Source organism: Mustela erminea, chromosome 10 (assembly GCF_009829155.1).
Source record: "Mustela erminea isolate mMusErm1 chromosome 10, mMusErm1.Pri, whole genome shotgun sequence".
Classification (NCBI taxonomy): Eukaryota; Metazoa; Chordata; class Mammalia; order Carnivora; family Mustelidae; genus Mustela; species Mustela erminea.
In genome coordinates this window covers 6,825,758-6,850,635 of record NC_045623.1, presented here as the reverse complement: position 1 = coordinate 6,850,635, position 24,878 = coordinate 6,825,758, and the positions used below count along the sequence as shown (strand labels likewise).

General features: G+C 41.9%; 1 protein-coding gene and 1 long non-coding RNA gene across 8 annotated transcripts in view; one reads left to right on the top strand and one right to left on the bottom strand.

The window, feature by feature from the left end:
• NOTCH2 (notch receptor 2) overlaps nt 1–24,878 on the bottom strand; it is a 195,294-nt gene that overhangs the window by 161,294 nt on the left and 9,122 nt on the right. For 2 of the 7 annotated variants that reach the window (XM_032303045.1, XM_032303046.1), the window contains exons 1-2: nt 24,196–24,419; nt 17,654–17,764 (exon numbers count right to left, since the gene is read on the bottom strand). In XM_032303045.1, the coding sequence (XP_032158936.1) occupies nt 17,654–17,764; nt 24,196–24,268 (184 nt within the window). In that variant the 5' untranslated portion in view covers nt 24,269–24,419. Of the gene's footprint in view, nt 1–4,636; nt 4,885–17,653; nt 17,765–19,321; nt 19,377–24,195; nt 24,420–24,878 lie in introns of those variants that run through there. The other 5 variants (XM_032303044.1, XM_032303043.1, XM_032303039.1 and 2 more) reach the window with 5 other exon arrangements.
• LOC116567756 overlaps nt 5,146–24,878 on the top strand; it is a 38,356-nt gene continuing 18,623 nt past the window's right edge. Inside the window, exons 1-2 of the long non-coding RNA XR_004276324.1 lie at nt 5,146–5,209; nt 13,088–13,194. This is a non-coding gene — a long non-coding RNA (uncharacterized LOC116567756). The remainder of the gene's footprint in view (nt 5,210–13,087; nt 13,195–24,878) is intronic.

Genomic DNA, 24,878 nt, shown 5'->3' with positions numbered 1-24,878 from the left:
TAGTGGCTTTTAAGGAACTTTCTTGGTAGGGAAAAAAAAACTTTACTAAATGTATATATCCTCTTAGTCTAATACTAGTTTGTGATATCAAGCTCATAATAAAAATTTTTTAAAACCTCAAAAAAATCATCAAAACAAACATTAACTTAGTTAACTCTAATTTTAAAAATACCATTCCAATAATCCCCCAAATGACCAAATTACAATAAAGTGTGGCAACTCTGAACAAAATAACAGAAATTGCTGACCTAGTAATATAGTAATACAGGAAACAGTAGAAACAGCTCAAGTGAGAGGCAGGGGGTGGATGACAGCGCCTTTGAGGTTAAATTCCAAAGTCAAAGTGACCTTTATGATTTGCAGAAGTGATCAGAAAAAAAAGAGAAGAAACCACACACACACACACACACACACACACACATTTAATTTCAAAATGGCAAGTTTAAATAAAACATCTGGGGAAGGGAAAAATTTGGTTTTTCCCCAAATGCAAGGTAAGCAATGACTCTTGAAAATACTATTTAAAAAAAACTGTCTTGGATTACCATAGTAATCTAGAATAAGAAAATGACTATAAGTAATTGTTCAATTGAACGAACAATTATTGAATGTCTCTTAGATGCCAAGGCACTGTGCCAGGTACAGGGAAAGGGCATTAGGGAAAAAATGCACAAATGAAAAAACACAATTCTCTTCCTCAAGAAGTACACACTAACAATAAGCACTTGAGGATGTTCTAAGTGTTTTCGTGTACATGAGCTCATTTGTACAAGATAGAAGTGGTGTGGAGAGTGGAGGAAGCACTGGACTGAGGACCAAAGGAGAGATTCTAGTCTCAACTCTAACTGGCTCAGTTGACTATGGACAACATATGTGAGCAAATGGAGGACCAAAATCCCTCTCACAAGATTACAATACTAATTAAATATAGACCTGGAGGAGAACACTGGTCTTCTGGCTCCTAGTCCAGTGATCTTTCCAAAGTATTATACATATGGTAAACCAATAAAAACAGCAGAGTAGAAGAAAATAAACCTTTTGGTTTCAAGTCATTTGCAAAAAAGGGAAAGAAGAGGAAAATGAAACATTCAACTTGTGGCATCCAGACAGAAATGTCAAGAAAGCAAGCACTTAAATTAACAAATGGAAACATAATATAAGTAAAATGTAAAATCTCTTACTATATTTTCATTCAAGGATAAATAAAGGGAGTCCAAAATTATATATATGAATGAAGCTTGAAGAAAAAAGGACAACAGAAAAGAAAAGGATCTGGGAGAGGATTTATAATATATCTTTCAAATATATGAAGCCCTTCTAAAGAGACAATGGAGACCCACTGTGTCCAGATGAACAAGAAGAAATGGCATTATACTCAACAGATTTTATTTAGCAATTTTAAAAATCTTTGATAGAGGGTTAAAACACTGGTATAGCTAAGGTTAGATTAATTCTGGAAATTATTAAAATTAAGAAGGAAAGACCCCCATATACACACTATATACACTTCAAGGCAGAATAATGAACTATCAGTGGATTCCAAGAAGTTACCGTAAACCTTGAAAAACACAGGTTCTCAAACCTGCTGTATCAGAATCCCTGGGTGTTGAGTCTGATTTTGATGCAGCCAGGACATGGAGCCTCCTTCTATCACAGGGGATGGGGTAAGGAGAAGAACCACCAGGAATGGCATCAGAGTGGGAACTAGATCAATGCAAATTTTGTGGGCAAAATAGAATTTCTGCGGGTGTGATATTTTTAAAATGTATTGTAAGGCTGCTCTGAAGCATCCAAGCATATCCCACTGAATTTCAACATTTTCTAAAGGTCCTGAAGTCAGCAAATACAATTCAGGTAAACGAAACGTTTACTCCTCTATAACACAGGAAGCCCATGGAAGAGACAGTAGAGTGGGAATAGCACAGTGGGATGACAAGGAGATGTGGGTAAATAATTTTTAAAAATCAAAACATCAGGAAAAAGAAAAGAAAGACAAGAGATAATCACTCTCCTTCCTCCTCCCTCTACCACTCCCACCCTGTCCCTGCCGAAGAATAATAATATAGAAAGAACCAAAAGAAAGAAAAAAAAAAAAGAAAAATAGCGTTAGGATAAACTTCATCCTCAACTGAAAGAAAAAAAAAAAATTGCTCTTTGTGATTTATTTTTTTAAAAGCAAGAGAAGAATTCAGCTGAGAAATTATCTAGCAGGCTTTAAAACCAGGGAATCACTTCCCATTACAAAGCAAAAGAAAACAAGGAGCAAGAGGTGGTTTTGGATAGCTGTTTAGACAATCAGACAGATGGATTGACTCCTTCTTGCCTTGGGAACTCAATGATATTTAAATTAACAACTGGCCACAATCCCAAATACAGGAACACTCAAAAATTGGGAAGAATGTATTATAATTGGTACCTTGACAAAAACACAATGATAACAGATCAAGAAGATTCAAGAAGCCTTCTCTACTAGACTCTGAAAAGATTTAAGATTTATACCAAAAAACAGGTTTTTAAAATATTTTATTGCAGTAGTTTAGCATCTGAAGAACACTTGTCTAAAAATCAACATATCCATATCTAGTCCTTTGAAGTAACTAACATTCAACTTGTCCACCTTAAAGCTTGCTGGTAATAGCACTATGTCATCAGTACCAAAGTATAAAAGAGGGTATCATTCTATGTACTGAGGTCCTAGAATGAGAGAAGCCTTATGTGTCAAAGTAATCCAATTTCTGCCATCAATCTTACCATTTAACACTTAATTTTGAAAATTGCTTTGCAGTCTTATTTATTATTCCCTCCAACTCTCTAAGATTATTTCTTCAGTTCTTTTCATAAATGAGGAGAGTACCTACCATGAAGATTAAGTTATTTACTAAACCAAGTTAATGGTAGAAACCAAGGATTGTAATCCTCAGACTAGCCCATTGTTTATAGTCCTTTTTATCATAAATCTACACTTACAGTCAAGCTTTTACTCAAAAGAAAAAGGAAAGGCAAAAATGCCATCCTATTTCGTTAAATGCTTCTGAAACAATGATTTCTGGTTCATCATCACACAGCCTCCTGGTCCACTTCTGAAATCCTTAGGGACATAGTGGTGCATGGAATTAGAGCTTTCCAAGAAGTACCTGGTTGGTGATGAAAATTCAGTACTGTGATAAAAAGATTAAAACAAACAAACAAAAAATGTGTTCTCTTTAAAACATCTGTGATTGGCATGCCAACTGTCTGTTAACAATGAACAAACAGCAAATTTTTCTGAAGCTCATCATCTTTTTAACCTTTTCTTTGCAAAAAGACATAGCTCATGTACCAGGTTTTTTTGGTAAAGGTAAAAACTTTCCTCGGATTAGGCTAGGAAAAGAAGAAATCTCAGTTTAACAAACATGCATAAGCTACCAACCCACTGGAAGCAGAGTTCATTAAAAATAAAACACAGCCCTGTCCTGAAAGTACTTTCTGAATACCTTATATGCCATGGGTTTAATATACATTCTCTTAATTAACCCTATTAGCTGGGTAATTTCATTCCCATTTGGTTGGTGGCAGAGCTGGATTTGAACCCAGGATTACAGAGGGCTCCAAAAGCCAAGCTGTTTCTACTAAACAGTCTGAAGAAAATCGGAATCTAAGACTATGGGTGGGATGGATAAGACGTGATTCGATTTCCCTTTCCTCGGTCCAACCGTGTTCGGAAAGACTGCTGCTCATATCCAACCATAAAGAGGCTTTCCAAGGAAGCACTTTGAATTAACGTATCCACTTTTCCTCACCCGCCTCTGCCCCACCCCCAACCATGCCAAAAGAGCAGCAAATGCCGCTGCCAGGTTGGAGGAGTTGGTGATCGTCACACCACATTCCTGGGGCTGGACACAGAGTCTGAAACAGCGCCCGAGCTCAGCGCCTCGGAAAGAATAACAGCAGTCGAGATTTTTAAATCATGTGGCTCAGCATGCAGCCACACCAGTTTGCCTGCTGCTCCTGCCTCCACCTTTCAAAGTCCCCGAGCAAAACACACCGGATTCATCGGGAGCAGGGATTCGGAGTGTCAGGACTCTGGCGCACCACGAAACCCTGTCCCCATCCAAACCAAACCCACCCACCCGGACTGCGTGCCTCCCTCCGCCAGGGCTAAGTCTGGCAGCGGAGGTACAAGCCGTTGAGAGCTCGGAGGCCCTGCCCCCGCTCCCTCCACGCCAGAATCTGGCATTCCTTTGCTCAGCCCATCTGCGGTCCCCGGCCGGCGAGGGTTCGTCTCGCGCAGCCGGCACTCGGCTCTCTCCCTCGACCCCAGGAAACGCGGAATCAAAGGGCAGAACAGCCCAACTCCCCGAACTCAAGCGCCTGGGAAAGCGAGTTTCTGAGGCTCGCGGCCCGCCCCCCCTTCAGCCGAGGAGGCGTGTGTGGGGCCACCGGTCGCGGAGCGTAGGAGGCGGCAGGGAGTGCGGGGAAGGAGGCCCTGACTGTGTCCAAACTTTGGGGAACCGAGTGGCCTCACTCGAGCCCGGCCTCCTCGCAGAGTGGAGGACGGAAGGGGGGGGGGGATGATCGCCCCAGGTGGCCAGTCGGGCCGCGGTGGCGGTGCGCGGGCCCCGGGACAGGGGACAGCACACCTCGGCCCCATACTCACCACGCGCGGGGGCCGCGCGGCACAGCCAGAGCGCCAGCAGTGCCCACAGCGGAGCGGGGCGCAGGGCGGGCATCTTCTCGGTCGCCTCCTCCGCCGCCTCCGCCTGCGCAGATCCACATGAGGAGGGGGTCCCCACAGAGGATCCCCCACTCTCTTCTTTCCTCCTCCTGCTTCTGCGGCTCACGGCCTCGAGCTGTGCCCCGAAGCTCAGGCGTAAGTGTCCCACTGCCCGCACCCCGGGTCTGCCGCTCCCGGGCCGCCGCCTCAGCCTCCGCCCGAAGTTTGGCTGAAACTTTCTCGGCTGTGCAGCGAAGCAGCCTCGTGTGTCCTTCCGCCTCAGCCGCCTCCTCCCACCGCAAACCCCGCCCCCTGTCGCCACGGCCGGGGCCCGCCGCCTTCGGCACCCAGGGGTTTCCCGCAGGAAGAAGCGCCGGCCCGAGCTGCGCGCGGAGGGATCTACTACGAGTCCTCCGACTGCCCCTCCAAGCCTTCTCCAGCCCGCGTCTGATCTCGACGCGCCTTAACTCAGTCGGCGCTGGACTGCCTCGCTGGGCTGGGCCTCTGTCGAAGGAGGTGGGTGATAGGACCCTGAACTTCAGACGCTAGGGTTGCAGAGACCGTGAACTTGCCGGGAGCGAGAGACCCCTTCCCGTGAGATAAGTGTCGCCCCCACGCCCCCACGCTTACACACACTCCCGGGCCAGCTGGAGGAGTGCGCTAGAGAAGGACCAGCGCTGTCAAAGAAGGAAATGGGGGCTCAGGCGCCAAGCCCATTGACAAGGAACAGGGCCATCAACCCCAGTTGTGTGCTACACCATTCATTCATTCATTCAGCAAGTATTTCTTTAAATCCCTTACTTTGCGTATCAGTGTCCTCAGCACAGTGGGATCGTACTACAGTCGGAGGATGCACAAGCCACTTGAGGAGAATCCTGTTTTGCTGAAGATATTCATTGTAACATTGTTTATAAAAGCCAACAACTGACATATATGACACCCTGAATCCCTGTAAAAGCCAACAATTGGAAACAGCCTAAATCCCACCCATGAATAATGTATGGCATATTTATAAAATGAGATACAGCAATAGATGAGACTATATTCATATATTCAATAGGGATAACTCGGGAATAAAATGACAGTGAAAAGCTCAATGCAAAAGGAGATGTAAAGAGTATCATTTATGTATGTTTAAATTTTTTCAAAACAATACTATATATTATTTATGGATGCATACCATGCAGTATATAGTAATAAAATATAACCAGAATAGTAGTTACTTCCAGGGAGGAGAGTGGGGAATAGGATCAAGCATGGGTATATGTGGGCTTACTATTTGTAAAAGAAAACAGCTGGAAACAGAACAAGCAAAAAGGGTTGTGTGGTTGTAACATTCCAGGGGACAGCCACCATAAAAGCAAAAGTACAGATAAGAGAATAAGCAGATGAGTTCTGGCACTATTTGCAGTGATAGGAGTCAAGGAGGGAAGGAGGATTGGGACCAGATTGGTAAGATCTTGAAGGACCAACTGAGAAGGGGGAGGTGTAGTTATCTCTCAGATCATAGAAAACCACTGAAGGCTTTTGAACAGGAGTGAGACTTGATGGAAAGGAAAGTTGCTCTGATAATCCTGTGTAAAATTGATTGTCAGGAGCAAAAGGTGAACTGGAGCCCAGGGACCAGTCAGGAGTTTGTGAAACACTCCAGGCATGAGGAGATGAAGGCCTGAACTAATGAGGTAAATGTCAGAATGGAAAGGAAGAAATGGATCTGAGACAATCTTGGGAGCTAGGGGTGGGGGGGGGGGTGAAAACCTATGTGACTAATTGGATGTGAGAGTTTACAATCCTACTGGGAAGGAAAATCCTACACACAGAAACTCTTCCTGCCTCTTACAGGATAAAGTCCAAACTTTTAAAAGCAGCAAATACAGGCCTTTACTTCATTGGGCCCTATCTCTCATCCTCTCTGCCCCCATTGTGAACTTTACACAATAACAGTATTGAACGACTTGAGATTCCCCCAAACATATCTTCTGGTTTCAGCCTCTGTACCTTCTGTTCCCTTGGTTTGGAAGGACTCTTATCATCCCCTTTCCCTCCTTCTTTTAGTGAACTTCTAATCATCATTAATCCTTCAGTCCTGAGAAGGCTTTGCTGACACTGTAACAAATTCCTTCCCCTCACAGACAGTCTCTCCACTGTACTGCTTCTTTATCTTATTAAAATGCCTATTTTTTACACAAGACTGTTGGTATTTCTGTGTTCTCAACTAATTAGGAGGTCCTTATGGGCAAAGATCATGGCTTTATTGATTCCCAGTGTCTACAAAACAACACTACACAAGTATGAGAAGAGGTATTAGAGGCTTATGAAGTTCCAAACTGGATTTGAATAAGCACTTTACAATAAAAAAGCAAGTACTATTATTGAAAGTAGTCACCTTGGGATGCTAGAAACTCTTTTCAAAAATAACGTAATTAGTCAAAATAGCTTTGGAATTTCCCTTGTGCAAATATGTTCAGAGAAAGATAATAACATTACTTTTTAGTTGTTGACACATAGAGTTACCAGTTAGAGCATTCTCTTTACTCACTAAATATAGTTCATGGTGACTTGGCTCTATACAAATTTTAAACCTCACCTGCAAAGACTAACTGTGTCACTATTAAAATATATTCAGAAAAATGTGCAGGTATTCATCCCCAAAGAGTGGCTCCAGAAATGACTGTGGCTTTGACTAATTAAAATAGGTGTGCATTTCCCAAGGTGACTGTTTTAAGAAAAACAACTATTATGTTCACATACAACTTTTGCTGGATTTGTTACCATTTTAAAATTACATACACTGCCACAAGGACAAGAGGAATAAAGATTAGATGTTATGAATCAAAGTAGGAGAAGTTTATGACCAAAGAGGTGTTTTAAAAGACATGTTTTGAAGGAAGCTATGGATATAAAGGAATCAAAACAAAACAAAATGGGAGCTGAAAATCAAGGGAAAAACTGGAGTTGGCAAAGACTAAGAGAGGAGAACAACTCAATCCAACTCATCATGTAGCATTTTGGTGAATATTACCATGGGTCAAATCCTGTGTGAGTAGCTGAGGGATAAAGACAGACCAGTGACCAACAATGAAAATCCAGTATGACAGGTAGAATATTGTAGGTTCACATCTGGTGGACTATGAGTCCTGTCCCAGCTTAGGAGTGGGCAGGGAAGGCTTCCGGGAAGACCCCAAGAGATGAACTAAGAATTAAAGAACCAAAAGATTAATCTGGTAGAGAAGAGATATCTCATGTTTAGAGGTCTAAGGCTTTTTCAGACATAGGGAACAAGTAGAGGAAGGCAAACAATAAAGACCTGAGCCTCTCCCCCCAAGACAGGAACTTGGGCAGGTGCTGTGGGGTTGCAGAAAAGATGGGCGGCATTGGCTCCTAAATCTAGTAATAGCTTAGAAGAGAGAGGAAATGTAGGTCAAGGAATCAGCAATGACCTCAGTATCTTGGATCATCATGGGCTACTCTCAGATATAGGAAATACAAGAGAAGGAAAAGGAAGTTTGGTAGAGAAGATAAAAATGGCAAGAGATCAATGTAGCTGAAAGAGAAAGAGTTGTGTTCAGGTGGAGCACCCCCACAGCTGTTGATTACTTTAGGATCCTACCTGATTAGCAGGATGGAATTGCATGGAAATATACTTTCTCCTGTTGAGCTCTCCCCAAAGCTAAGCCAAAATTCTACTGTGTGCAGTTAGGTGACTAGTTTCCTAAACCCTTTCAGGATCCAGGGGGTCATGTGGTGGTGTCTCAAAGCTTGAGTAGCAGCCAAGGATATGAAATGCCAGAATCTGCCTGGAAATGTCAGCCCTAAATGCACTCTTCAGTTTAATTACTCTACTGGACTTGGGGATGGTCTTCCCCAGGACAGTGCCTCTAATCGAAGCAATTCTTACCTTATAGGAAAAATTGGCGGGAAATTATTCAGGTAATCCCATAACTAATTAGCTATTGCTATTTCTTAAAGTTTCATAACAATACTGAATCAAAGAAAAATGGGATCCCCCAAACTTTCATCTGAAGTAAACAAAACAAAACAAAAACCTCAGTCTCTGGGGCCCAATTAAAACCTACAGACCATTAGCAGTAGAAAAATATGAATAAGGCAGCACTAGTTTTCATTTTAGTCAAAACTAAAAATATACATAGATGTCTTTACTAATTAAAACTCAGGTAAAATTGCCTCTCAAAACAAATGCAGAATTAAGCACTTACTTGTTCTCAAGTCTATTCTCTCAGATCCCATGGGCTTCCAAGTCCCTCAAAGACAGAGATCCTATGTTGTCCATTTTGCCCCAGTTCCTCTCACAGTAGTACACATAAGTGCTCATAATATGTTTTGAATAAATGCTGAATGAAGGACATATATGTATGAATTGGAGAAAGATGCATAATTGTCTAGGTCTTTCGGAGAACCCTAGGCCAGATCAGTTAAATGCTACAGATGTTGAAGAAAAAATTCTGGTGGGGTGTCTGGGTGGCTCAGTTGGTTAGGTGTCTGCCTTTGGCTCTGGTCATGATCCTGGAGTCCCAGGATCGAGTCCCAGGATCGAGTCCCGCACCTGGCTCCCTGCTCAGCGGGGAGTCTGCTTCTCCCTCTGCCCTTCACCCCACATTCTCTGGCTCCCTCTCTCTCTCTCTCAAATAAAGAAATAAAATCTTTAAAATAAAAAGAGAAGATTCTGGTGAACGTAACAGCTTAGGGTGAGCTACTCTAGACATCTCACCACATAACCCAGGAACCTGGAGATGTGTGAAAAAGTGTTTATGGAAACAAGAATTGAAAGGAAGACTTCTTTGCAAAATAATACCTTGTACTCTTGCAGTGCTTTAGGCTTTTCAGAACACTTTTAAGTATATTATCTCATTTGATTCACAAAGCAGTCATGGGAAACAGCCAAGCCAGTCATTATTATCCCCCATTTCACAGATGAAGAGACTGAGATAGAGTTTAAGTGCCCTGCCCAAGGTTAAATAAGTAATTAATGACAGCTGAGACAAAACTCCTGCTGTTTCTGACTGCTTATTCAGTCTCATTCTACTGTCTGTTCCTGCAACAGTAATGAAGCACATCCAAGACCATCTTTAGTGTGAGCACCTCTGGGCAGAGGTCCACCAGTTTCACCATATTGGTGAAGTCCACAATACTGGTACAAAACAAGCTGACTCACTGTAATTAGGAAGTCCAAGCAAGCAAATACAGTCTTTGATTTAAATACATTTTTTGAGAGCCTATCCTCTGCAAAGCACATCCTTGACTCTGTGGTAATACAGACATATAGAGAGAATAGACTTGAGAACAAGACCCAGCCCCTGTTCTCTGGAGATTAGAGTACATTCTGGAAGGCCAGTATACAAATAACATAGATACAACAGAGATAAAGCATGGGGCTGTGGGAAAGTAGAGAGCATTGTGATTAATTCTAAGGCTACTTTCATTTCATCCTGTCCCCAGCCTACAAGATATGAATGAACTGAGGTGGCCTATACAAACTGGACTGTAAACAGTTTGAACACAAGAACTGTCTCTCATTCATGTTTGTAAACCCCACAGTAGTTGGTTGTTTGTCTTGCATGGAGCATGGAGTAAGTGCAAAATAAAGACCCACACTCTGAGAGGTCCACCAGGTTCAGTCAAACAGAAGACAATTTCCAGAAGACAGGAGCTCATCTTAAGATTCAAACTAATTCTGAGAATTAGGAGCAATCAACTCTTCAACTAATTGTCTCTGCTCTGATTAAGGGTATAAACAATATAAGAAATTATAATTTGGGCTGCCTGACATATTGTTACCCTTTTAGGAATCCGACTATTTCAATATAATTGATGTCAAGAACAGGAAAATCTGGGGTGCCTGAGTGGCTCAGTGGGTTAAGCTTCTGCCTTGACAGGGTGATCTCAGGGTCCTGGGATCGAGCCCCACATTGGCTCTCTGCTCAGCAGGGAGCCTGCTTCCTCCTCTCTGTCTCTGCCTGCCTCTCTGCATACTTGTGATCTCTATCTGTCAAATAAATAAATAAAATCTTTAAAAAAAAAAAAAAAAGAAAATGAAAATCTGAGATTGTCTTTGTATAATGAACTGTTCCTCATGTGCATGTACTACATGATGAATGGTATCTTAACAAAGAATCCAAAATTCTCTGCCATCCATGAGGTAATCAGGAAAGCTTACCTATAGGAATCCTCACTTTAATACTACCTAACTTAAAATTTTCTAAGTATTTTATGCTGGGAGGTGTTACAATTCAATTAATAAATCGACATATACATTTTATATATAATGACACAAAAAAGGATTGGTTTGTATGTACCAGGACGTCTCCCCAGTTCAAAAGGAGCATAAATCCACAACTGTGTAATTATCAAACCACAATATTATTGGATGACTCGCAGTGCTTCAGTCACCAAAATGGTTATGCAACTATAGATATTTATGCAATGTTAAGATGTTTTGTTCTCAGAGACTATCCAGGTGTTTCTACCCAACATTCTTATATTCTTCTCTCACAATTAGCCAAGAAATTCTTGAGCAGTGAGGTCCCAGCATACAGAAAGTTTCCACCTTAAAGTATGAAAAAAAATCTTCATCCTATCTGAGGACAGATCACATCTAAGTCCCTTGAAGCAGAAGAAAAGGGAACATCTTCTTATTATGTGGAATTCAAAGTGGTTAACTAAGTATGAAGGGGGGCATCACAAGTAAGGAAAATAAATCTCACTTTTTAAAGTAAGCATTAAAAAATCTTCTAAAGTAATTCATCAGGAGATAATTAATGGCTGGCAACAGGTATTTATAATGGAAGCGTACATGGCCTTAACGATAGGGTTTGCTTCTGAAAACATTCTAATTAAAAAGGGAAAGAGTAATTTTATAGGAAAGTACAAATCAGTGGTGTGTATGTGTGCTAATGTGTGCAGAGACAGAGGTGGTAATTGCTGGGCTCAGAGCAGGTATCTGGTGCTGAAGGTAATGACCTTGTAAAATATACAAATAGGGTTTCCAACAAAGCTGAAAGTACATCATTATTACTCATGAATGTGGGAAGGAATGTAAAAGTTGGAATTTAGAAGGTGAGTGGTGGTTGTACCTGATCTGGATACTAACTTGTTTTTGTTTTTAATCATTTTGATTTTTGTTAAGAATAATGTAATACGACTACTCTGCTCTCTTGCTCAGATTACTGGTCTAAGCATTTTTCTTGCAAAACTTTGACTTTTTCCCTCTTATCCCACTTGTTAAATGTCTAAGCAAGAAAAGAAGAACAGATGCTAGCAAGACAGAATGGTTCCCACGTTAAGATCTACATCTGAGTCCAGGAAAATACACCTCATTGCCTAGAAGGGCCCTGTGGACAGTTCACACCTCTGTTGGTTTCTTTTGCAAGATATAGTTACCTCAAAAGAGCCTTCCTTAATTGAACTTTTATGGTCTGGAAGATTTGCCTGTCTACAGATGACTATCATTTAAAAGTATTTATTAAAGGCAGCGGTTGGGGGCATAGATCCTCTCTAAGGGGAAGAACGAATAGCAGGCACACAGACTGATTTAAGTAAACTCCACAAGCTGCAACTAGGAGACAGCTTTCAAGTTTCAAAAAGCAAAACTCGGAACATGCAAAAGATAGTGTAGTTCCTTATCCACTCCTTGGGGTCTTGAAGAGGAAAGGGAAGTAAGAAGAGTTGAAAAGAAGAAAGACAAAAGAGTGGGAGAGGAAGGGGAAAGCATGCTCTGGAGTAATACACACCTGTTTGGGGGGTGGGGGTGGGAAGTAGCACAAATACATGCAGAAGAAGAACCAACGTGGAGTTCCTCCTTGCATATTTCCCTCTTCCCTCCTCAAGTCCTGGAGTGAACTCATAGCATTGCTCTTAGAGATGAGAGAGAAGCACCCTGGGGACACCTCCCTGAATTCCCTCCAAAGAAGTAAAAGTCGTTCCCTCTATCGTAAATATTTATGGATAATAATAACATTCATCACATTAATAATGATAATGGCAGGACATATTAATGGAGCGTTGTCAGTTAGGCACTGTATTAAGCACTTTATCTGCTTTACTGTTCGTAATGCTCCAGCGAGCTTATCAGTAGGTATGAGGATTCCCACGTCACAGGCAGAAAGTGAAGCCTGAGAAGTTGCCCAAGAGCACACAGCTGCTAGTCAGAGGCACAGCCCGGGTTCATCTGACTACCTCCAGTAGCACACAAGTGACTTCTGCAAAGTCTGTATGCCTGCCCTCAGGTCTCAGCCTCAGAGATTCAACCCCACCCATTGTTTGGACTACTCAGCTGAGCACGGAATAAGTTATCCAGTAATCATTTATTGTAAGCCCGTCTCCCAAGTTTATTGAAACAAGGGCCTGATCACATACCTCCTTTGTGCTCCCCTACAGCATGATGCCCAGTCTCTTGCTTGCCAGCCACAGGCTCTGGAACAACTCAAGGATTTCCTGTCCCTGACTCTGCCACTCCGATGAGAGAAGCTCAAATAATTCTACAGGTTGGTTCCACACTACAACTATTTATTTTTAAATACTCTCTTCTAAACATATCTAATAAAAGACAAAGGCAGTAGGGGAATAACCAATTCTATTTATTTCTATATTTTTATTTAAATATATATTTTTCTGCCAGGCGCGGTGGCGCCCGCCTGTAGTCCCAGCTACTTGGGAGGCTGAGGCAGGAGGATCGCTTGAGCGCAGGAGTTCTGGGCTGTAGTCCGCTATGCCGATCGGGTGTCCGCACTAAGTTCGGCATCAATATGGTGACCTCCCGGGAGTGGGGGACCACCAGGTTGCCTAAGGAGGGCTGAACCGGCCCAGGTCGGAAACGGAGCAGGTAAATATATATTTTTCTAATTAAAGGAAAATCCCCTATGATACCATTGCTAATAACATTTTGGTATATTTTATTCAGGTGTTGCTTCATATGCACCTTTCAGAGCTGTAATCATGACATACATATAGTTTGTATCCTGCTTCTAAGCTCTAATTCATATATCTTAAATCTTTTCCTGTGTTGTCCTATGTAATATTGTTATTGTCTGTGTTATATTCCAGCATTGATCATAGGTAGAGCTAGAATGCTTTCTGTGTTGGTATTGGGATCTGTATCCAGAATCATCCATTGTATTGCAGAGACAGTGCCTGAAGACAGTCCACCCATACTGCTCCCATTGCCAAAGACAGTGGAGTGAAGGGGGGGGGGGGGGGCTGCAGCAGCTATAATGGATCAGCACCAAAGAATACCCCTAGCCCCACTGCTGCTCCCTAACCTGACTACCCCACCCCCAACTCTAAGGCATGTGCAGGCCTCTACCACTCTCCTCTGGCCTCTTTCCCTCTTTCTGTTCCCTGTTTCCTCCGCAGCAATAGGCCTCACTTCCCACTTCAATAAACACATCTCCTAGCTCAAATATCCCCTCCCCTGTAAAACTGTCCCTAGCCTTCCCCGTTTCTAAATTGGCAGACCAATGAAGAGCTCCCCAACCTCTCTCCTTTAACCTTACAACTTATGTCTTATGTTCCCACCTTTCCTTCCTGCCCTTCTCTCTCAGAGACGAGTCTTTCCTTTATTCCAATGTTAATCCTTCTGCATTGACGTTGATTTCATCCCCTCCTGCCTTTTCCAAAGCCATCTTGCCATTCATTATCCAACTGCCCCCACTCTCATTGTCATGCATTTCTTCCCTTCTATAAATCTGATCTTCTCAGCCAATAATTTTCTCCCAGCCTTAATGCACACGTGTGCCCACACACAATTACTGTCAATTGTAGACTCAAACAAATTTCTCTTTAAATTTCTTTCAATTTCAAATTTCTCTTTCATAAACCTCTTAAAAGAGTCATTTCTCCCTGGCTGTTCTTATTTCCTCAACCCATTACAGCTTTCTGTTTCTACATTTATTGAGCATTTACTACGTGAAAACAATGGGGATATAGAGATGAACCAGGCAGCCCCTGCTCCTGAGGAGCTTCTAGCTAGTGGGGAAGACAGTAAACCAAACAATACAGTATAATAAAATAAATGCCATAAGAGGGGTATGTGCAAGAGGTCCATTGAAGGGTTGCCTGGAAGAAATTAGAAAGATTTCAGTGGTGTTTGAGTTAGGCACTAAACAATGAGTTCAATATTGCCAGGTAGAGACTATTTACATGTATCTATACATAGAGAGAGAAGGTTGGAAGAGCATACAATTGACAGAGGGAACAACTTACTCAGAGAGCTGAGGAACCATGATATTGATGAGTGTTTAGGGCATCAGCTCAGTTTTGGAAGAGCTGGTTCCTGATAAGCACTGCTTATAGAAGAGATGGAGAAAGACTTGTTCAGGCCAGTAGTTCTCAAACTTTGGGGTACATCAGAATCACCCAGGATGCACTCCACTCCCAGAGCTTTGCGGTGGGGTATGGGATGAGCCTGGGTAGTTTGCATTTCTAGCAAGTTCCCAGGTGATGCTGATGCCTTTGCTCTGGAGACAACAGTTTGAGAACCACTGGGTTAGCAACATGGCTTCTGCTTAAATTATTCTAGTGAAATTACTTTTAGGTGTCACCAAAGACCTTCAGCTGCCAAATGCATGAACTCCTTCTCAGTCCTCATCCTCTTTGACCATTTTCAGCATTTGACGCAATTGGTGATCTTCTCAACTGGTCTCCCAGCTTTCAGTCTCACCTTCCTTTGTATATTCACTATACTGAAACCCAGAGGACTACCCAAAATATAAGTATAACCCTATCACTCTGTACTTAAAACCCACTAGTGGCTCCTATTCCCTGTAGTTAGCACCCAAACTCTATAAGCTGACATAGAAAACCGCTGGCATTCGGGCCACATTTACTTGCTCTCCCTGCCCCCGTGTTGCACAGCCTATGTTCCAAAAACATCAGACGATAGTCGAGTCCCCAGACCCGCTGTGGGTTCATGTGCTCTTCAGCACTACACACGCACTTGCTTCTGCCAGGCACGCCCTTACTCCTTTTTCTCCTCCACCCAATCTTTCCCTTGACCTTTGGAATCCTAGCTCAAATGTCATCTCTTCTGTGAAGCCTTGTTTGGATTTGTTGTGCCTTTCCCTGTGTCCCCCCACCTTTAGCTTCTGCATATTACACATACCATTTAACAACTAGTTGAACATATGATTGTGATATTGGGACCTTCTTGAGTACATGGTCTATTTATTATTTTTGTTATTCTCATACAAAACATTCAATATAGATGTGTTGAATAAGTATTCAACATAGGTACATAGTACATAGGATACATAGGTTATGTAGGACACAATAAATAAGTAGTGATTTAGGTAGACACCCACTGCCTACCCAGTGGAACCTAGGGGTGGGTAGGCAGGCAAAGAGGAGGAGGACATAAAACAAACTTCATTCATGAGCAAGGGTCAAACATGCTACCTCACAGCCCTCTGACTCTCTGACTGAGATGTTGAACCACACACTTTTATTTCACATGACTCTCTCTTTCTTTGATGACACACCAATTTGTCAGCTGCATGGACTAGGCAGTTATGTAGCTGCCTTTCTTGCTTTCGGCAAAATACTCTCCAAGGGACTTATCCTGAGCTAAAGATCAACATCTGTGGAGACTGAGCAGGAAACACGCTGGTTGCTTGGCTTGGTGAGCATACCACCAGCAGGCATCTCTTTACCTTTCATTCCTGTCCTACTGCTGAAGGAATGCTAGCGATTCTCTGCCTTTCGGAAGAACGGGTCCTTTCCATGCTTCTCTTGCTCTTGCTCTCCCTTTCCTTCCCTCCCTCTCCTTCTGCTTTACCCCTGTACTTTCTGATTGCTGTGGTGACCAGAAATAAAACAGGCCTGGATTTCTATGTGACCAGCTTGCATTCTCCTCATTCTCTAATGATACCATCATCTTATGAAAGCATCTAGCTGCTCGTGAGCTCAGAACCCCCAGGCCTTTTATCACCTAGCTTTTTCCATTTCTGGGTGCAAATATCCCTATGAGAGTAGGGATTTTTCAGTGATTCCTATATTCTAGGTGTTTTACATACATGATCCCATTAGATCCTCACAGCATTCCTACAAGGTAGATGTCTTTATCTCCATTTAACAAATAAAGATGTAACATTGTGTGTCAACTACACTCAGAAAAAAAATTTCTTTTAAACCCTGAAGATAAAGATACTGAGACTCAAAGAAGTTAAACAACTTACCCAAGCTCAACAAGCTAATAAGTGGTAGGGGTGGGATGAATAAGTGGTAGGAATAGATGAATCCACGTTGTAATAATTCCAAAGTCTCTATGTTTTCCATTATTTATGTCATCTTGGAGAAATGAAGAGGCTGAAAGTTACAGAGTCAGCCAATGTTACATTAGGGACTGAGTTCAGGGTGGCCTGATTGCCAAGGTAGCCTACAAATATCTACTATATCGAGGGAATTATTCAAATGGATATGTTTGATGTTCTAAGAATTTACAAAACTTAAAAAATATATTGAGGCTATGATGTGAAAATGACCCAGATCCGGAAAAGCTGTCTAATTATCCATCAGTGTCCCTTATCCTGATTCTCCTTGTAGTCTATGGCCCTTTCCAGTTCAAGCACCTAAGCAGACCTTCTTCCCTATCTGCTAAAGTCACTCCCACTCAAAGCAGTGTTTTAAAAATCTTCCCTTCCCTCCTTCTTCTCCTTTTGGAGCACCAAGTATGACCAAAAAGGAGGAATAAGACCATGACTACAGGCACAACTAGCTTGACATATAAATGATTGTTTATTTATAAAGCAAAGCCAAATTCGATAAAACTGATTTTTTTTTCCTTTTCTGGTCAACTTGACACTTGAAGAGTAGGTTTTCCTGAATATTTCCCTGCTCAACTGGTGCTCTTGGCATTGTGAATAAACAGAGTTGATGATAACATCCATCAGAGAGCTAAGCACACAAAGTGGGTGATAAAGTCAACAAGAAGCTGAAAACAAGATTTACCACGGATAAGCTGCCAAGAGTTGGCGCTAGATTCTAAGTGGACGCTGTGGCTCATCCATCTTCCCCTGTCAGCTTTCCACCCCAACAGTGTCATCTCTGCTTCAGCACTCATTACAAGAGAAGGAAAGCAGGAGAGAAGAGCTTAGGAGTCAACACAGAAGATGAGTACATAGCATAGACAATGTGACTAAGATAAAATGCAAAGACTTGTTGATAAATTCTTAATGAATGCTATAAGAGAACCAAGAAGAATATTTTAAAAGTCAAAATAATCGACCAAATAAAGATGATACTCTAGGAGAACAAGTAGATGCAAATGATTGCTGGGCTTCCTTGAGCAACATTTTGTTTCGTGTCCTAGCCTACCTCAAGCCCAGCTAAGGAGGTTTTAGAGTCTGTCTATTGTCCAAAGACTTGAAATTGTTTTCCTTGGATTATTCCCAATCCTGTATTTTCCTTGCCTCTCTTTTCAAAAGTAGGTTAAGGATGTTCAGATTTCCCTCAAGCATCTTAATGAGTTAGTCATGATTACAATTGCATCTTTTAAATTGCCCAACCCGTTGAAAGGCTGCCATGAAAGGAGCTTCTACAAACACAAGCTGGACTGTGTTTTTCATTTTCTTATGTTGCAAAATGTGAATGAGGAGTTACCTCCAACTACATGATTAGCATAAAAGGTGCTATAGCAGAGAGGAGGTAGGTGGGCTACTGTCTCAATGGAAAATGTTGCTATTGTTCCTGCAAGAAACAGGTACATTGAGACTCAAATAAGGAGAAACTTATGGGTTTCACATAGCTCAGGGCACATAATAAATTCTCAAAATTTGTTTGCTAGCTTGGAATCTTCTCCATGATCTACACAGTCAAGTAACCACTCTGTTTCCTCACTATCCACACTTGTGTTCTTCTTGTGGCTTGAATTTCAGCTTCATTACCTAACATGGTGTTTCTGAAGCTTTTTTTTTTTCTCATTATAGCCCTCCTAAGGAGACTTTTCAGACATTTTAAAAGTGCTCTTCCACATAATACCACAGATATATTGTTTTATCAGTTGATGTTCTGTGTTTATATCTGTACTTTATATATTAAAAAATTAAGTTGCTTTTCACCCCCTGAGAATCATTCTTATTCCTGTTGAGTATGCATGACCTGTCAGACCACAGTAGTTTGATTTAGGACACAACATAAGCAGATCACAGAGCTAAATGCTAGGTGAAATCAATTTGGGAAGAAAACCCAGGAAGATGGTAGGCATAGGAGTGTGTCTAGATTAAGCGTAGCATGGGTCAGGACAGACAGCTGGCCACAAAGTTTAGCCAAATGGGACATAGGTTGTAAAAGGCAGTTTTGGTGGAAAACAGAACATGGTTCAAGGCAGGAAGCGGCAGGAGAATATTGGTCCACTGGGTCAGAGAATGCTTCATACAGAGAAATTCCAATATCCAGAAAAGCTCCAGGGAAGGGAAATTCCTCTCAAGTCTGTAGCCAGACTAGACATTTGCCTTTAATTCTAAAGCGTTCTTAGACTGCCAACCTGAATGTGCCCCATTGTTGGAAATCATAGGGGAAAATGTCAGATTGGTCCCCGTATTCCTTAAGAACCACCCATACCTCCCAGTACTTTGATCCGTCTGTATCAGTTGAAAGAACCAAGCCTTTCAACCTGACCTGGAACTGTACTATGGGGTTTATGTCCTCGGGCATTCATCAGGGTGATTGGATAAGAAGTCTGGTTTTCCTTTTCCTCAAGTCATTTATCTTCTGGAGATCCTTCTGCCCCTAACCTAAAAATAGGAGCAGACCCAGGGCCCTGGCTGAGTACTCTCAAAGCTGTGCTTCCTGAAGCCCTTAGGATCTCTTAGAGGTCAAGTCCAGCAGCCTTTCTCATTGATTTCCAAGGTCAGCATCTCAGTGGCATTTGGTACTGTTGCTCACACTCTTCTCTTTAATTAGAGGTCATTCGGACTCTGGTCTTCATCACACTGTTTCCTTGAGTCTTCTTTTTTTTTTTTTTTTTTTAAAGATTTTATTTATTTACTTGAGAGAGAGACAGTGAGAGAGAGTATGAGCGAGGAGAAGGTCAGAGAGAGAAGCAGACTCCCCATGGAGCTGGGAGCCCGATGCGGGACTCGATCCCGGGACTCCAGGATCATGACCTGAGCCGAAGGCAGTTGTCCAACCAACTGAGCCACCCAGGCGTCCCTCCTTGAGTCTTCTGAACATGCTTTACAAGTGTCTTCTTAGTCTCCTCTTCCCTCCTTTTCTTTACTCAAGGGTATCCTTTATCTTTGGTTCATTTCTATTGCCTTCTGTGCCCATCCCCCCATGCTGATTTTTTCATATGTTCAATTTAAGTTAATAAATGTTTGAGGATGTGTTTTGTGCTGGTATAAACAAGATGTGGTCCTTGTATACTGCTGTAGAGGAACAGATGTGTATATAACTAAGTGAAACATAGAGTGAGATATGAAATACAGATATTTACAAAATATTTTAGCACCCCAAATGAGGAGGTGATTAATGCTGTCTTGAAGAGATCACAAAAGACATCACAGAGGAAAAATATTTTTAATTTGTTCCTTGAAGAATGAGTAAGGAGTCATAAAACAGAAAAGTTGAAAGAAAGGCATTACAGATAGATGAGGATGGGAAAGGAACGGCATGATCAAGAGAGGTTAGGAAGTCCATGTGACTTGAGGGGAAATAGGGGCAGGTCATCACAATGCCTAGCACATTCAATTTTTTAAAATAAACGTGGCTTATATGTCATGCACTGTGCTAGGAGTAGGCAATACAAAGATAAATAGGCTGTTCTCTCAAGAGCTCTAAGTATTAGTACAGAGATAGACATATTTATTCAAAAAATTAATATATGCAATAGAAGCTAATCCATGCAGTGATGGTAGGATGTATAGGAAACAAAGTAGATGGTGACTAGCTCTGAGTGGGAGGATTAGCAGAGGATGCTTCAAAAAAAAGTGATATCTGGGCGCCTGGGTGGCTCAGTGGGTTGGGCTGCTGCCTTCGGCTCAGGTCATGATCTCGGGGTCCCGGGATCGAGTCCCACATCGGGCTCTCTGCTCGGCAGGGAGCCTGCTTCCTTCTCTCTCTCTCTCTGCCTGCCTCTCTGCCTACTTGTGATTTCTCTCTGTCAAATAAATAAATAAAATCTTAAAAAAAAAAGTGATATCTGAGCTGAGCTTTAAGAGATAAACAGGAGGTGCATGGTATGGTAGGTAGAATAATGGCTCCCCAAAGATGCCCATGTCTTAAACCTATTAATATGTCACCTTACTTAGTGACAGAGATTTTGCAGATGTGATTAAACTCAAGGAAGATGAAGGGCACCTGGGTGACTCAGTCAGTCAAGTGTCTTTCTTTGGCTCAGGTCATGATTCTGAGGTCCTGGGACCCAGCCCTGTGTCAGGCTCCCTGCTCAGTGTGGGGGTGGAGGGAGGGTTGCTTCTCCCTTGCCTTCTACGCTCCCCCGGCTCAAGCTCTTTCTTTCATGTTCTCTCTCAAATAAATAGATACAATCTTAAAAAATTTTTTTCAGGGAAGAAATAAATATTACAGATTATCTGGGTAAATGTGAAGTAATTATAAACATCTTTATATAAAAGGGAGACGGGAGTGTCTGATTCAGAGAATATGTGACAATGGGAGCAGGGGTTGAACTGACATGGCCATCAGCCAAAAAATACGGGAAACCTCAAAATGCTAGAGAAAGCAAGGAATAGATTCTTTCCTAGAAACTCCAGAAAGTATACAGCTCTGGCAACACCTTGGTCTTGGTCCCATAATACTCATTTCAGACTTCTGATTTCCAAAAAAGTAAGATAACAAGCTTGTGTCATTTGTAAGCCACTAAGTTTGTGGTAGTTTGTTACAACAGTAAAAGTAAATTGCCACAGATGGAGCAGCAGGGAAGGTGTAGGGGTGGAGAGCATACTAGGCAAAAGGAATGGCATAAGCAAAGGCACAGAGGCACAAACAAGCATGGCACACTCTTGGGGCAGGAGTTACAAGTAGTTTAGTGTTGCTTAGGTTCAAAGAGCAGAAGAAAAGGCTGGAGTGTGACACAAGTGCCAGAGGATATAGGGCCTTGTAAGCTGCTAGCCTAACATGGAGCTTAAGTATTACTAAAGCTTAGAAGGTAAATCAGGAGCCATTCAAGGGCATTCAACAAAAGAGTAAAAACACCAGATTTTCAATTTTGAAAGAATGGGTGAATGCAGAAAAGCCTGGATAGCCAGGCTGCTTACTGAGATGGGAAAAACTGGAGGATCCTCTCATTATTTCTCAGATTCATGTTTTCTTTATTCCTGTGTCCTATAGGCTGATTAGTCTCATCAACCTGTATTTAGACTGTCTTTAAATTCTCCTAGCTATGTTTTCTAATGCTAGCCTTCCTCTTCCTCAATCCATTCTGTACGCTGTAAGTAGAACAACTAACTCAGTATTCAACAAACACTTATTTATTGCCCATCATGTACCAAGGACTGTTAAAGACCTTGGGGATGTTATAACGAACAAAGCAATTTAAAAAATAAACTAGACTACATTCAATCTAGAAGGACGTTAGAAGGTAACTTTGGACTTTTCTAGCACGAATTCACGTCTTCTACAATGGACATTTAATTTCTTCTGACTTTATAGCTAAATTTTTTGGTGTGTGCTCAAGCTGTCAACTAGCTTGTCCCAAGCTAAGTATAAGAAATCTTACAAATGGGTTGTGACCTAAAGCAGTACTTCTCATACTATCTGTGGGTTGTTGGGGTGTTTTGTTTTGTTTTGTTTGCGGGGATATTTCTTAAACATTTCCCAACTATTAGGATATGGGATATTGGGATTTGGGGATATCAGATCCCAACATTAGGGATCTGATACCTGGTCTTCTTGCACATGACTAGTGCACAAGTCATGCACGTCCCATGTGACTCCCTGTGTGAATTCCACAACACCCAAACTCATCTATACCCTTCTTGGTGACATAAGTCCACAATGATCTGCTTATATGTCACAGCATTCTTTATGTGCTCTGAAAATGTCTAAGTGCTTTCTTTTTATTTCTGTACTCTGAATTTCAACACTATCCTTCCGCACACTTACTGATCCTTTAGTAAAACAGTTTTGAGGAATTTGAAACAAATTATATGGTGATTGCATTACTTGCTAGCCCACTGAAACCTATATTGGCCATGCTAGCTCATAGTTTTCCTATAAATAGAACCTAGAGTATGTGGAGGTAAGTGAATCAAGAGCTCTGGAACTGCTTTTTGGCATTTATTTATTTCCTCTTCTTTTTCATGCTCTGCATTTACTTCTTTCATCAGCGATCTCCTTAATCTACCCCCAGCTCATACATATGAAAAAGAAAATGTGAAAGCTCTTCAATTCTTTATGGAGTTCTTGATGGAGATGGATCAACCACCTCGATTTCACTAGCCCTAAACAGATGAAGCCATTTAGCATAGATCCTACTTTAAGTCAACTTCAGCCTTATGAACTGGATGAGAGTAGAAAATAGGAGGAGGCTTTTGTCTCTGACTCACTGGCCCAATGCTGATGCTGGGCTTCCTCCAGCCACCGACAAGTACATTTACAGCCTTATACTACAGCTCTTCCGGGACTCTTTTTCAGTCCTCATTATCCTCATCTTTTCTTTGGTTTTGACACCATTAATTCTTTCTTCCATGTGAATAAACTCTCTTCGCTTACAGCTTCCATGACTCCACATTGGATGTGTTTCTACTTCTTGATCTATTTCAGTTTAGTCTCCTTCTCCCTCTCCTTCTTTCCTAAGAGCCTCATCCTAGACCTTCTCCCCTCACTCCCACGATCTCCAGATGATCTCACCCTCTCCTTTGGATTCAGTTATCAACTGGATATACTCACGACTTCCTGAGTGTAAGACTCATGATTCCAACTGCTTTCTCAACATCTTCATGTAAGTATCTCACAAATGTCATGAAATCAACTTAATGTTTTTTCCAAAAGCCTCTTCTTCTTGCATTCTATATCAGAACACTGGCATCCATTTAAATATTCAAGACAAGTGCTTGAAAACATCCTTGCCTCTCCTTTTTCCCTCATTCTTCATCTTCAGCCAGTCACCACTCAATATTCCAACACTGTTGTGCTTGCTCAATCATTCTCTTTGTCTCCACCTTGACTGCCTTGCTGTAGGCCCTCTCACTTCTCATCAGGACCATTCTCAGTTCTCCAAACTCTCAGATCAACAGTGTCATACCTGGACTCAGAGATGCTAGTCCTACCTTTTCTAGAGCAACCTCTCCTCAGTTGCTGCAGTCCTTTCTCTTGACAGGCAAATCCAGTCATTCATACTCTGGAATATTGATATCATGGTTCTTCCTTCTCTAGCTCCTTGTAATACAATAAAAATTCCTTTCTGTAACGGATTACCAGGACTTTCACACACAGGCCTTAACTGACTTCTGTAGACTCTTCTAGTTTAACAACAAACGAATCATGATGTGTCAAATGTGCCACATTTCCCACAATTTCTCAGGCCTCTGTACCTTTATGCATTCTGTTCTTGCCACCAGGTATGAAGCAATCCCTGCCCTCTGCCTTGATGGGAGTATTGATCATCTGAGACTTGGGACCTGAGCTTTCTTTCCTGGGACGACTCCTCCAAGCACAGGCCACTGCATCTTCCTTTGCATTGTCATAGTACTTTGCAAGGCTCTTTATGGGTAGTTCCTTCAGTGGAGGTTTTATGAGCCAGGTGCTGGGCTATGTTCTAAAGGTACAAAGAAGATGGTCCTACCATCAAAGAGCTTGCCTTCAAATAGTGGAGAAAGGCATAAGTGTAAACAGCAAATACATTATTTGTTTTTAAGAAGTCAATGTTACAAATAGTACAGGTGCCATAGGAGAAGTATAGGTGGCGCACAGTGGACAATAACCAAAGGCAGGAATGGCCAACTTTAATTGTGAGATTGGAGATTGGAAGAGAGAAACCTGAGGAAATATGTTATAAAGGAGACAACCTGGTCAACCGCCTCAGGTCCCCTCCCTCTTTGGGAGCCTTATACTATCACTCAATAAACTATCACTCAATAAACGTTGCTTTGCTGCCCACCCCAAAATAATGATGATGATGATGATGATGATGATAGTTAAAAGAGCTAACCCTCCTGGAGGATGATGGGAGGAGGGCTTTGTAGGCAGAGAACAGCATGAGCAAAGGCCTGGCAGG